The sequence below is a fragment of the Ochotona princeps genome, chromosome 15 (genome assembly GCF_030435755.1).
Source record: "Ochotona princeps isolate mOchPri1 chromosome 15, mOchPri1.hap1, whole genome shotgun sequence".
Lineage (NCBI taxonomy): Eukaryota > Metazoa > Chordata > Mammalia > Lagomorpha > Ochotonidae > Ochotona > Ochotona princeps.
In genome coordinates, this window is record NC_080846.1 from 26,018,302 (window position 1) to 26,031,360 (window position 13,059).

The 13,059-nt window shown below is 34.9% G+C and overlaps 1 protein-coding gene across 8 annotated transcripts in view; it reads left to right on the top strand.

The window, feature by feature from the left end:
- CNOT2 (CCR4-NOT transcription complex subunit 2) overlaps positions 1-13,059 on the top strand; it is a 98,696-nt gene that overhangs the window by 80,716 nt on the left and 4,921 nt on the right. For all 8 annotated transcript variants that reach the window (XM_058673613.1, XM_058673618.1, XM_058673617.1 and 5 more), the window contains 6 exons: positions 290-410; positions 500-656; positions 3,941-4,002; positions 4,092-4,141; positions 6,252-6,352; positions 8,195-8,339. In XM_058673613.1, coding sequence (XP_058529596.1) covers positions 290-410; positions 500-656; positions 3,941-4,002; positions 4,092-4,141; positions 6,252-6,352; positions 8,195-8,339 — 636 coding nt within the window. The remainder of the gene's footprint in view (positions 1-289; positions 411-499; positions 657-3,940; positions 4,003-4,091; positions 4,142-6,251; positions 6,353-8,194; positions 8,340-13,059) is intronic.

Here is a 13,059-nt window from a genome sequence, read left to right on the forward strand (position 1 = left end):
TGGTGCTATCTTAGGGAATGAACTATATTTAGTGTTTAAATTAAAGCTTGAAGATTATAACTTGAAGTATATCCCAAAGCATAAAGCCTTGAGAAGAACAGAGAGAGAGAAACAAAATTTTTCTGTGACTGAAGATATGAGATAAATCAGAACATTTCCCCCAGATGTCTTGTTCTTTAAATGCTTAAAACTAGATTTAAAACACAATTTCCATATAGATCCTGAAAAACAGGAAATATATAAATTTGTGCGTTTAATAGATTTTAATGTCACTTTTTTTCCATACTAGAATTTGAATGCGTCTGGCAAGACAAGTACGAGTACGGATGGACCCAAATTCCCTGGAGATAAAAGTTCCACAACACAAAATAATAATCAGCAGAAAAAAGGGATCCAGGTGTTACCTGATGGTGGGACTCTACAAATATGTCAAAATATTATAGAATGAATTTTCCTTATTTTTTTCTTCACAGATAAGCACGATTATTTTTCTTTGCAGGTCGGGTTACTAACATTCCTCCAGGGATGGTGACGGACCAATTTGGAATGATTGGCCTGTTAACATTCATCAGGGCAGCAGAGACAGACCCAGGAATGGTACACCTTGCATTAGGAAGTGATTTAACAACATTAGGCCTCAATCTGAACTCTCCTGAGTAAGTCTTTTGTTTTCTTCCACATTTGTGTAAGATGCTGTTTTGCAGACCTGCTTTTTTAATCTCATGTCATCAAATTATGTCTCTAATTGCCATTCTTTGTTGCTGTTACCTGTTTACTGTTCAGATCTTTCCCTCTCATATTAACCGCTGAAACACTGTCAACTCAGGAATATCACTGTTTTCATTATTTGGCAGCTTCAATATACACATATATGAGGGTCCTTAAAAAGGTTCATGGAAAGTATATATTATAAATAAACTATATAAATAGTTAAAATATTTTTTGCATCAAAATAAACTTACTTTGTAGTTGTATTTTTTTCCATGACATTTTTGAAGTACCTTCATGTGATGCTTCCAAAATCTTAAAATCTTACACCAACCCCAAAAATGCCCTAAAATGTTCACATGTATAACTGCTTCAGTTTGTAAGCCTCCCTTACTATGTGTTCCTTCTACTGGAATATAAACTGTGTGAAGACATTAATAAAAACAAAAACCTCAATCTCAAATTCTTAAATTTCTTTCCTCTTAAGATTTTATCTTTTACTATATCTCATTCTCCTTTGGTCATCTGATTGACCTTTACCAGTCACTGCAGACATTCTGTGATTGCAAGTTTGTGTTCCCTTCTTGACTACCATTTCTATTTTCCATTCATATATATATACATTTTTTTTTTTTTTAAAGATTTACCTATTTGTTTGAAAGGCAGAGCACGCACAAAGAGAAATAAACAGAGAGGGGCAAGAGTCAACTCATCCATCCACTGGTTAACTCAAATGCCTGCAACTGCTGGAGTTGCGCCAAGCCAAAGCCAGGAGCCTGGAACTTCCATTCAGGTCTCCATTTAGATTGCAGAGGCCCAAATACTTGGGTCATCTTCCAATGTCCTCCAAGTGCATTGACAGGGAGCTGTATCAAAAGTGGAGTTGGCAAGTGGCAGTTTAACTGACTGCATCACAATGCTGACTCCACCTACTTCTCTTTCCTTCTCTCTATAATACTGTGGCAACCATAATCATTTAAATCCACTGAGACCTTGAAGGTACGTTTTTGTTTGTTTGTTTGTTTGTTTTTGTTTTTAAAGTCCTAGTTACAGAAGAGATTTCCTGTTTGCTGGTTCAAGCCTCCAGATAGCCACAACTGCTGTGGCTGGGCCAGACTGTATCCAGGAACCAGAAACTTTTTCCATGTCTCCTGAGTGACAGGGTCCAAGCACTTGAGCCATCTTCTCCTGCCACTTTTCCATGGCCATTAACTGGCCATTAGCTGGCCATTAGCTGGGTTGGAAGTGGAGCATCCGACACATGAAGGGACACCCATGAGGGTTGCCAGGATTGCAAGTAGCAACTTTACCTGCTATATTTGGTCCCTGGTCTACTGATTGTTAACCTTTTCACTCCTTTCAATATCCCTGTATTAAATCTTGTGACCAATCACAATTACTTAACATTTACTCTTCCGACTTTGTCCCTCTCTGTCACTTTGTTATACTTGAATGGCAAAGTTGCAGCTGTAGTTACATCCCTGTTCCTTTCCTGGCCTGTGCAAATGTCTGCGTTTTGTACCCAGAACCCCAAAAGTAGACCTTTCATATTGCCAGACATCATCACTTGTAGTATGCCTTGTCTGCTCCCTGTTCGCTCATTTGTAATAGTTTTATGCTTTTGTACATACTTATTACAAGAACTTGTGTCTTTTCCCCTTCTTTAGTCTTACCTGGTAACCATGCTTTTTATTTCTGTTTTACCAAGAAAGGTGAAATAATCAGAAGAGAACATCTGTACAGTTCTGCCACCGAATACTACTACCACCTACTATCTACATATACTTTATTCTTGCCTTCCACTCTATTACCATAGTTGTTCTGTGCTTTGTGTTTAAAACAGCTCATAAAAATCTAAGAACATGAATAACAGTCCAATCTCTACTAAACCCATTTTAGTATTATATTCACTGGAATCTTTCTGGTAGCTTTTCCTTGACACACATTCTCCCTTTACTTTGAGGACACCATTCTTAACTGATTTCCCTGGTAGGTCCTTCTTTGTTTCCTTTGCTAGTTCTTTTTCTTCTTGATTTTTTGTGTTAGTCCTCTTTTCTACATTTGCTTCCATGATAATCTTTTTCAGAAGTCTTATATTTTTCGTTGCTCTCTGTGGATATACACAGAATCTGAGCACATCTTACTACTTTAGATTGCCTCCTTCCTGGTTTGAATCTTTGTTCTCTCCATCCTGGACACTCTGTTAGCCACTTACAAAGTATCCCTGAGTCTCCTCTCCTTCCTCCCCATCTCTTCATATGGCAATCAGGACAGTCCTTTTTGAGAAAGTTACTCCTTTGCTCAGTACCCTAAAAGGGTTTATAGTTTCAGCCTACCAAGTCTTGCATAGTCATTGTCTTTCCCTTATCCTTACCCTGGCCACCTCTCCCTTGGTTCACCGTGTTGCAGCTGCCCTGTCCTTCCTTCTGTGTAAGTTGCCCATTATCCTTTCTCAGTTGATGTAGTGAAGCCTGTGACAAGAACAGGGGTTTTTGTTTTGTTTTGTTTTGTTTTGTTTTGTTTTGTTTTGTTTTGTTTGTGGGGGAGTTTTTTTGGTTTGTTTGTTTTTGGCTAGATAAGGAGTATGATTATCTCTCTGACTTCCTTCAAACCTGAAATCTTCAGTGGTGTCTTACCTGGTTAATCCAACTAATTGTCTCTATCAAATCCTCCCCTAATATGGGCTATTATTTATTGCTGTACTATGATACGTGTTTCCCTCCTTCCAATCTACCATTCTCAATCAAAAAGGAAGCTTCGAGTAGTAATCTCTGTTTTGTTCACTGATGCATCTCAAGCTTCAGAAATAGTGCCAGTCATAGTGGACACTCAGTAAAAATTTGAAACTTCTTCATAGTGAATTTTTTTCTGGCCCTATAATGGAAAAGTAATTTAAGAAACATGGTGTTGAAAGAACATTTTGAGTTGAAATAAGCTAAAAGTGTAGAACATTTTGTTATGTTAATACACTATGTTACTAATGCTGTGTTTAAAAAATTACCGAGGGAAGCAGTCCTAATATCCTTTTCACATATATATTTGTTTTCAGCTTCCTTCTGTATATAGCAGGTAAAGTTGCTAAGTCATAGTAAGCCCAAGAAATGGAGTTAGAACTACAGAGGCTCATTTTACATTTGAAGTCATTGTTTCTCCTGGTTTTCCTGAAATAAAATTAGAAATATTTTTTTTCTACTTTGGACTTCAAATTGGTTTTTTTTTCCCCCTTATTCAGAAATCTCTACCCCAAATTTGCGTCACCCTGGGCATCTTCACCTTGTCGACCTCAAGACATAGGTAGGAGAATCTATTTGTGTTGAGACCTTGTAAAAAGACATTTATAACTGAGAATCAGTTAATAAGGCTTTTTTCATTTTATTATCCAGACTTCCATGTTCCATCTGAGTACTTAACGAACATTCACATTAGGGATAAGGTGAGTGTAGTTTATTATTCTACTCAGTCAGCATGATTTCTCTATTCTTCAAGCACTGGTTTTTAGTTCAGACAGCATAATATTTTTGAAATAATTAGCACTGATGTAAGGGGTATGCTCTTTGTATGTATATTCAGTTACATGTAACAATTACATTATAAATGTTATAATGTTAAATGTTTTGATGATGTTATGGGTTATATTTTAAGAACGAAAGAATGTCAGGACTGTAACTGTATATTCAAAGCAGGGTACAACCATAACATAGTTGATTACAATAAGCTAATTTGGAAAATTTGATAAATTTCCTTCTGATTTTTAAATTTAATACACTTTCCAGCAAGAGTGACTTGACTTTATACATGTTACATATTCAGTAATTTTAGTGGAGCACTATATGTATATTTGATCTCTGGCTCTATTTCCCCTGTATTTCTCTTTTTTGTTTAATTGAAATTCTAATTGTACAGTAATTAGTCTCACTCTGTCTTTTTTAATCTAAGGAAGAAACTGCTTGGCACTTTTTCCCTAGAAAAACCAGGAGAGTTTATTTGTGTTAGGAAATAAATTTTACCACAGTGAAAGAACCTGATTTAATGAGAAAAATAGATGCGCGAGGTTTTCAAAAAGTTCATGGAAAATATACTGTTTGTTTGTTTGTTTTGGATATATTAGTGAAAGAGTTACAGAGACACAGGGAGATCTTCCAGGACTGATTTACTCCTCAGCTGGACCACAACAGCCATGACCAGGCCAGGCCCAAGCACTTGGGCCATATTCTTGTACTTTGCCAGGCACATCAGCAGGGAGCTGCATAGGAAATGGAACCGTTGGCACTTGAACCAGTGCTCATATGGGATGCCTGCATTGCAGATGGTGGCTTCCTTGCAATACCACCACACTGGCACCAAAATCATACACTCTGAAAAACATATGCATGGGTTTCAAAATGTTCTGCACTAGAATAAACTTACCTTCTAATTCTACTTTTCTGTGAACTTTTTGAAGTACCCTCATATTATTCAGGTGTGTGTGAGAGTGTTGTGAGTCTGTGCTGTGCAATTGTGTGATCAGATGGATGCTGATGTTATGGACAGCACAGTACCTGGAAGACAGGGACATATCTGGTGTTTTCTCTTTGTGGAGTGCATGATCTGTTGCTGTCTTCACTGAAGATCTCTTCTGCTCCCTTTACAAAAATGTTGTAGAGCTTTTTCTTATGTGAATTTTTAAGTATGCTAAATTAGGAAAATTTGTTGCATGAAGAACTGCTGCCTGAATGGGGATAACATAAATGAAGAGAAACACTCAGAGAATGTGTGCCATCAAATAAAGGTGTAGACATAGGATCTGATAAAGAGAAAATATTTTTGTTTTCGAGAACTTTTAATATTTTTTTTCTAATGTGAGAATTTGAGATTATTGACTTACCTACTGTTTAGTTTGGTGTCCACAGTTATTTCCCTCTACCTTGTGGATGAAAATGAAGAGTAATCTTTCCTCTATTTAAATAAAAAGACCCTGAGTTTTGTACTTATCATATGTGGCTTATTAAAAACACAACCAAATGATATAAATTGCTGTTGGATATAGATTTAACATTTCTTAAGAGCTTTCTATGTATCTTACACTCTACAAATTGCTTTCATGTACTCTCACTTTCTTAGTAACCTTCTTAGATGTCATTGTCTTCATTTTACAATTAAATTTCAAAGGTGCTAAGTAACTTGGGCCTGGTTCTAAGAAAGTAACAGGTGTGGAACTTGAATATAAGTCCAAGATCTCTGATCACAATCTGCCTGGACTTTCACTATATTTAGTAAAATAAATCTTGGGAGGGAGACAGTCAACATTTGGTCTTTGGAAATTTTTATGTAGCTCTCCTCCCTCCCCACACCCCCCCAATTTGAGATATCAGATAGATGTCTGAGAAGCAATTGTTAAATAACTTTAGTCTTTTAAATAAGCAAAGAAACAAATTCAGAATTAAGCTACTGTCTATGTGATCTGCTAAAAAATGAAGTTTGTCTTTCCACTTTCTTTAGTGGTAGCAGTTATACATTAGGATTTCTCAATTTGTTTTACGTTTCAAAATATTTTTCTTTTCCAGCTGGCAGCAATAAAACTTGGCCGATATGGAGAAGACCTTCTCTTCTATCTTTATTACATGAATGGAGGGGATGTATTACAACTTTTAGCTGCAGTGGAGCTGTATGTTCCAAATATCTTACTTTTATATTATCATTGATCATTATTACTACAATTTCAAATTATGAGTAAATATTTTCAGTGAAATTATTCAGTCAAGAAATTTAAGTTGTTTTTCATTGAGTAGAATGAATTTAAATAGAAACCATGTGCTACCATCAGTTCAGTTTATGCTTTAGGGGAATTTCAAATTTAAATAGTTTTTAAGAAGACAAAATAAGCTGAACTCATGGGTTTGTTGAATAGAATTTTTCTGAATACACACAAAACTTGCGACTTTGGTTTTCATACTGCTAAGGAACCATATTTGTTAACAGCAAGACTAAATTTCAACGTCTATTAAATACCCTACTGAATATTATATAGTCATGATATTACGCATATTTTCTGTGTGCTTTTAAGTACTGATGAATTGAAATTCCCATTTATTGTCAGATGCTTATTGGCCAATTAAGTAGAAATTAAAGAAACTGACATATACCTATTTTTTTTAATATAGTGGTCTAAGAATAATTTTTATGTTATTTCTGCAGTGTCTTTATTTGGTCTGCTGAGGTTTTTATTACTTTGCTCACGGAAGTTTAAAAATTTCATTTTACTTCCATCAAAAATTTCTCCAACTAAATAAAAGTGTGTAAATTGATAAAATTCATTGTGTTGACCAAAGGTTTCTTATTTTAAAGTTTTCTTATTTCTAAACTGAGATGATTCTTTTTTATCATACTTTTCCCCCTGTTATTTTAAGATAGAGATCATTACTTGACCCTTTGTTATTAAGTAAATATGTTCAGTCACTGATCCACCTATAATTGGCAGTTCTGCTTCATATTTTCCCCTGCAAATTGCCTCATTTTGCAGTTAGAATGTATTTACGTGGTGATTTGTTTTTGTGAGACATTTCCTTCCTTTGGATGTTGCTTTCCCAATTTGCAAATGCTGTAGATCTTCAGTAATTCTTTTGATAATTCTAACATGTATCATTGTAGCTTTTAATAATTGAAGATCAGTGAGATTTCAATTAAAAAATAATTGTTTAAAAGGATATGTTCTGTTTTCCACAGTTATAAAATTATGTGAATTTAAGTTGATCATTCAGGTGTACTCTGTATTTAGTTCCTTACCAAGTAATATAAAAAGTTGATATTTTTGTTTTAATAAATATCTCAGTTTGCACTTACTCTTAAAGAACAAGGAAAGAGTGAAATTTTTGGAACATAATGTAACTTTATGTTCAGAGTTTTTATTTCTTTGCTTACAGAACTTTTAAAATCTTATTTAAGAAAAAAAGATTTGTGGTTTTTTTTATTGGGAAAGCAGATTTACACAGAGAAGGAGAGACAGAGAGGGAAAGATCTTGTATCTGCTGGTTCACTCCCCCAAATGACCAGAGTTGAGCCTTATCCAAAGGCAGAAGCGTTTTCCGAGTCTCCTGCATGGGTAGGGGTCTGAGGAAGTGAAGCATCCTCACTGCTCTCCCAGGCCTTTAGCAGAGAGCTGGATCTGAAGTGGAGCAAGCAAGATGAGAACTGTAGCACATATGGGATGCAGGTACTGAGGACTAGCCTGAAGAGCCTCTGCCCTGGGCCCTTTAAACCTCCTTTCCTTGTATAAAAGTTTTATTCAGCTAAATAAAGCTGTATGAATTCGTAAAATGTGCTTTCTGGACAAATGAAGAAATTATTTCCCTATTTTTATTTCATTAGGACTGTATATGATAACAAAGAGGATTAAGAAACATGAATAGTTAGGTATTTTATGTGTGATTTTTTTTCTGAGAGCTTTATAATACAAAAGATGTGAGTCACAGGAAAAAAACTAATAATCATTTTCTTTTAAAAATTGAAGTTTCAACCGTGATTGGAGATATCACAAAGAAGAGCGAGTATGGATTACCAGGGCACCCGGCATGGAGCCAACGATGAAAACCAATACATACGAGAGGGGAACATATTACTTCTTTGACTGTCTTAACTGGAGGAAAGTAGCTAAGGTATATTTATTTGCGTGTGTTAATGTTTAAGGCTGGACTTGAAAAATGAATTGTCCTCTCTTTGACTTGTTTATATGCACCAATATATCTGTTTCATTTATGAGCTGGGTATTTGTCCAGTCTTGTGTCTCCACCTCTTTGGCTTGATTTCAACTGTAGGAATTATCCAAAAACAATTAACTTCACAAACAGGAAAATTACTGAGCTTGTGAAGCAATGTGGTTTTGCTCAGAGCTTGGTAACATATGCAGTGCTTTGTCTAATGTTTGTAAAAAAAAGGTACTCACATACAATCCCAGTGAAGTAATTATATATTTTTGTATTATTGTTTTGTGAGATTATCCTAGCTGTGTTGTGTGTGTTTCTTTAAAGATTTCATTTGTTGAAAGTTAGTGTTGCAGAGACAAATGGATTTTCATCTCCTGGTTCACACCCAAAGTGGCCAAAGCTGGGAACCAGGAGTTTCATCCAGGTCTCCCACATGGGTGCCAAGGATCCAAGAACTCAGGCCATCTTCTGCTACTTTTCCTTGGGAGCTGGATTGGAAGTGGAACAGCGGCACATGAACCAGCACCCATGTGGGAGGCTCTGGCTTTACCAGCTATGAATGTCAACATCAGGAGGGTTGCTTTTACATGCATTAATTCATAGCAAGAGTGATCTGTGACTTTTTTCTTTGTAAGTAATTTTTCTTTAAATCTAGAAGCTTTGAAGCAACAGCCACTATTCTTCATATGATTAGTGTACTAAATACTGAGGAGAAATAGGCTAGAAATAAAATTTGTATTTGTTGTGAGTCTGAAGCTTTTCCTCACAGAATTGCCTTCCGAACTGTCCCGTGTGCAGAGCTTGCATGCAGTCAGTGCGTGTTTCACAGTGGTGTCTTGCAGCTTGTGTGTACTGAGTACACAGTAGAAAATGCAGCTACAGCACCTGATTTCCAAACTCCAAGGTTTCTCTGAGTATATTTACCATCCCTAGAATTGTAAACTAAAAGTTAGTTTTGTTTGTTTGAAACAAATTTAAAACAGAAGAAAAATATTTGCTCTCTGGACAGATTTTTACCTTTTTTACTCTTTAAAATCAGCTTTTCAAAACTGACAAAAAGGAAAAAACTTTGTAAGAAGACTGTGTATACTAGATTTTTACCATTGTAAAAGGCTTATATCCCAAGAACATTTAAACGTTTATATCCCAAGAGCATTTCATGTAGATTTTGACAGAAATAATATGGAAAGATGAGCCCAACAAAAAACACCAAACCAAGATACACCCAAAAAGCTGAAAGTATATTATTATCATCATTATTATTATTTGGATATTTCTCTTGTAATTATGTTTTACACCAAGTTCATATACTATGTGAGTATCTTAGTTGTAAAGGAGGAATTCATGTTTTAACTTTTTAGTTAAGTAGAAATGATTACATTGATATGAGACATAGCATATTTTACCTGTTCTTACAAGAATTATAGTTTTTATGTGATAGTTTCGAGTTTAACTCTACTGCTGCTATTTGTGCTTTAACCTGGTGCTAGTTTTCTTTGTACAGCAGCTTTCTTTTTTATAAAATGGAGATATTTTCCTATGGGTTACCATGAATATAAAATGAGATTGTACATATATGCACACACCAACTGAATACAGCACTAGGCACATAATGAATAGTTAATGTATGATGATATTTGGCATAGTTTTATAGTGGTTTTATCATCATTCTGATCGTCCAAAGATCAGAAAACCATACTTGGTTGTTGTTAGCATAGATGATGCTCAAACTTTAGCTTGCATCAGAATCACTTGGAGAGTTTGTTAAATACAAATTGCAAGGCTGTACCTCCATCATTTATGATTTAGTATATCTGTGGATGGTGTCTGAGAATGTGTTTTCCTAACAAGCCCCCAAGTGGTCCCAGAAATGATATAAGTCCTGATTCAGGGCCATACGTAAAAGCCTCTGGGTTAGATGATATTGCAAAAAGAAAAATGTACCTTTGGAGAGGAAAAATTGTATTTGTAAGTAACGAATATTTTCTTTTTTATTTATTTTTTTATTACAAAGTCAGATATACAGAGAGGAGGAGAGACAGAGAGGAAGATCTTCCATCTGATGATTCACTCCCCAAGTGAGTGCAACGGCCGGTGCTGCGCCGATCCGAAGCCGGAAACCTGGAACCTCTTCCAGGTCTCCCACGTGGGTACAGGGTCCCAAGTCCTTGGGCCATCCTCTCCTGCTTTCCCAGGCCACAAGCAGGGAGCTGGATGGGAAGTGGAGCTGCTGGGATTAGAACCGGCGTCCATATGGGATCCTGGGGCGTTCAAGGCGAGGACTTTAGCTGCTAGGCCACGCTGCCGGGCCCAAGTAACGAATATTTTCATTCCATTTGTAAGTTTGTACTCATTATTTTATATTCTAAACTATGTAAACAAAAAGGAATAGATCTTTGGGCTTGGCGGCGTGGCCTAGTGACTAAGGTCCTCGCCTTGATCCCATATGGCCGCTGGTTCTAATTCCGGCAGCTCCACTTCCTCTCTGTCTCTCCTCCTCTCAGTATATCTGACTTTGTAATAAAAATAATAAAATAAATCTTAAAAAAAAAAAAGGAATAGATCTTTGCAGGGGATAGCTATTTAATTTTAATTAAATGTTCATTAGTTGTGAGTAAATCAACTTATGTGACAGTTTTCCAGAACTCAGTTCCCCCTGTCAAGTAAAATAATCAAAAACAACTTAAACATTAATATAAAATCCCTTAAATTTCCACAAAAGCAGTTCTGCAGTCAAATAACTACAATATACTTAGGATATATATTAAAGTGTATGTGTATATATAAAATTGTATACTCATGTCACTTAAGAGCTTTTGTCTTTACTTAAATTTACCTTTAAAATTTTTATGTGCAATGTGGGGAAATGCAATTTGAGAAGTGATATCATTACATTATTCTACATCTCTAGGTAACTACTATTCCTGTACACTAGTAACTGTTAGAAATTTTTTTTTGTAATGATGCGAAATACATAGAATTGTTGCTTTCTGTGAGGCTTTAATAAGCAGCTCATTTCTTGGTGTTTAAGATAACAGATTGTGAACTTAAAACCTTGTGATTGTATTACTTTCACAGCATGAATTTTTTACAGTGGCTTTTTTTTTCCAGGAAAGTGCTTCATGCTTTCCCAGATATTTGATTAGTAATTCAGAAATTTGTCTTCTTCATGGTATATTAATTAGAATTTATGAGAAAAAGGTCCACCTAAAAAGGGTGAAATTCAGTGTTTACAACTGAAAAACATACATTAAATAGCTTCAGTTCAGTGAAAGAAAACCTACAGTATGAATTAATATTGTAACTAAAAACTCTTCTGTTATGCTGGTAGTGAAAGAATGAATTCATTTCTACCCTGATTTTTGTGTACATCATAGTATCTTGTATGAGGTTTTTTTTTCTTTTCTTCAAAGCATTAATTATTTTAAGAGAATTGTAATACCCTGTTATTAGATCATTTACATAGAAAATGTGTTTCCTAAAACTTTTGTGTCCTGAATTTTAGAATTCAATATTTATAGGTTTCCTTAACATTCAGAATTTATGTAAATAAAAATTTGATACTGTATTGGCTTATTTTTTGCTTTTAAGTATTCTTAACTTTTTAGTAGCCCATATTGTCCTTTTTAGTTTTATTAAAATTACATCTAGCTAATTTCAAATTTCTTAATGTGTGACATTTTTTAAATAATTTCTTCCACTTAATTTTTAGGTGATAGTAGTTGCCCTGTTTCTAGTAGCCTCTCTAAAGTCTTCAATATTTAGAATCCTTTAGGAAAGCCTTGTGGCATAATGGGTTAAGCTGCCATCTATAATGCTAGCATCTTACATTAGATGGTAGTTCCAGCTGCTCCACCTCAGTCCAGCTTCCTGCTAATGTTCCTAGGAAAACAGCAGAAAATGGCCCAAATCTTGGGCATGTGTGCCCATGTGAGAGACCAAAAGAAGCTCCCAACTCTTGCCTGGTCCAGCCTACTGGTTAAGAACCATTTTCGGAGTGAATGCCAGATAAATGACCTACCCCCTTCTCCCTTTGTAACTCTGCCTTTCAAATGAATGAAAATAAATGTTTAAAAAAATTAGAGTAATTCTCTTAGCCCTATTTCATGTGGTAAAATTAACAGAATTACTATTAGTTGGGATTTATTACATTGCAGTCTAACTGGAAGGTGATTTTAATTAATTTTCCTAATATGCATTAGTATATATTTTAAAATTTCTACTAATGCTTTTATTAAAAATATTTCTAATAATTATATGTAAGATAGTTTGTCATTTGCTTCCTAAAACTTAAGATATTTATTGTAATTAAGAGAAAGTTTACTTTCCAAAAATTGGAAACTTTCCTATAATGTGTTTTTCTCTCTTGGATCAGTGATATTATTACATTTCTAATAATGATTTTACCTGACTAATTTCAGTTTTGCTCAAATTAAGATGTCTCCACTGGGAAAATACATAGCTTTATTTTCGTAGAAACACTAAGACATTAAAAGATGTTTGAAAAATACTTATTACTCTTTATATCCTTTTAGATAATAATATTACTAAAAGCCATTTTCCATTAAAAGCAAACACATGCCTAGATCCTATAATACATAAAAATAAAACTATTTTAAATTTTGTTCAGAACAGCTATTATTGCATTCCATAGATACAGTATTTTCCTCAC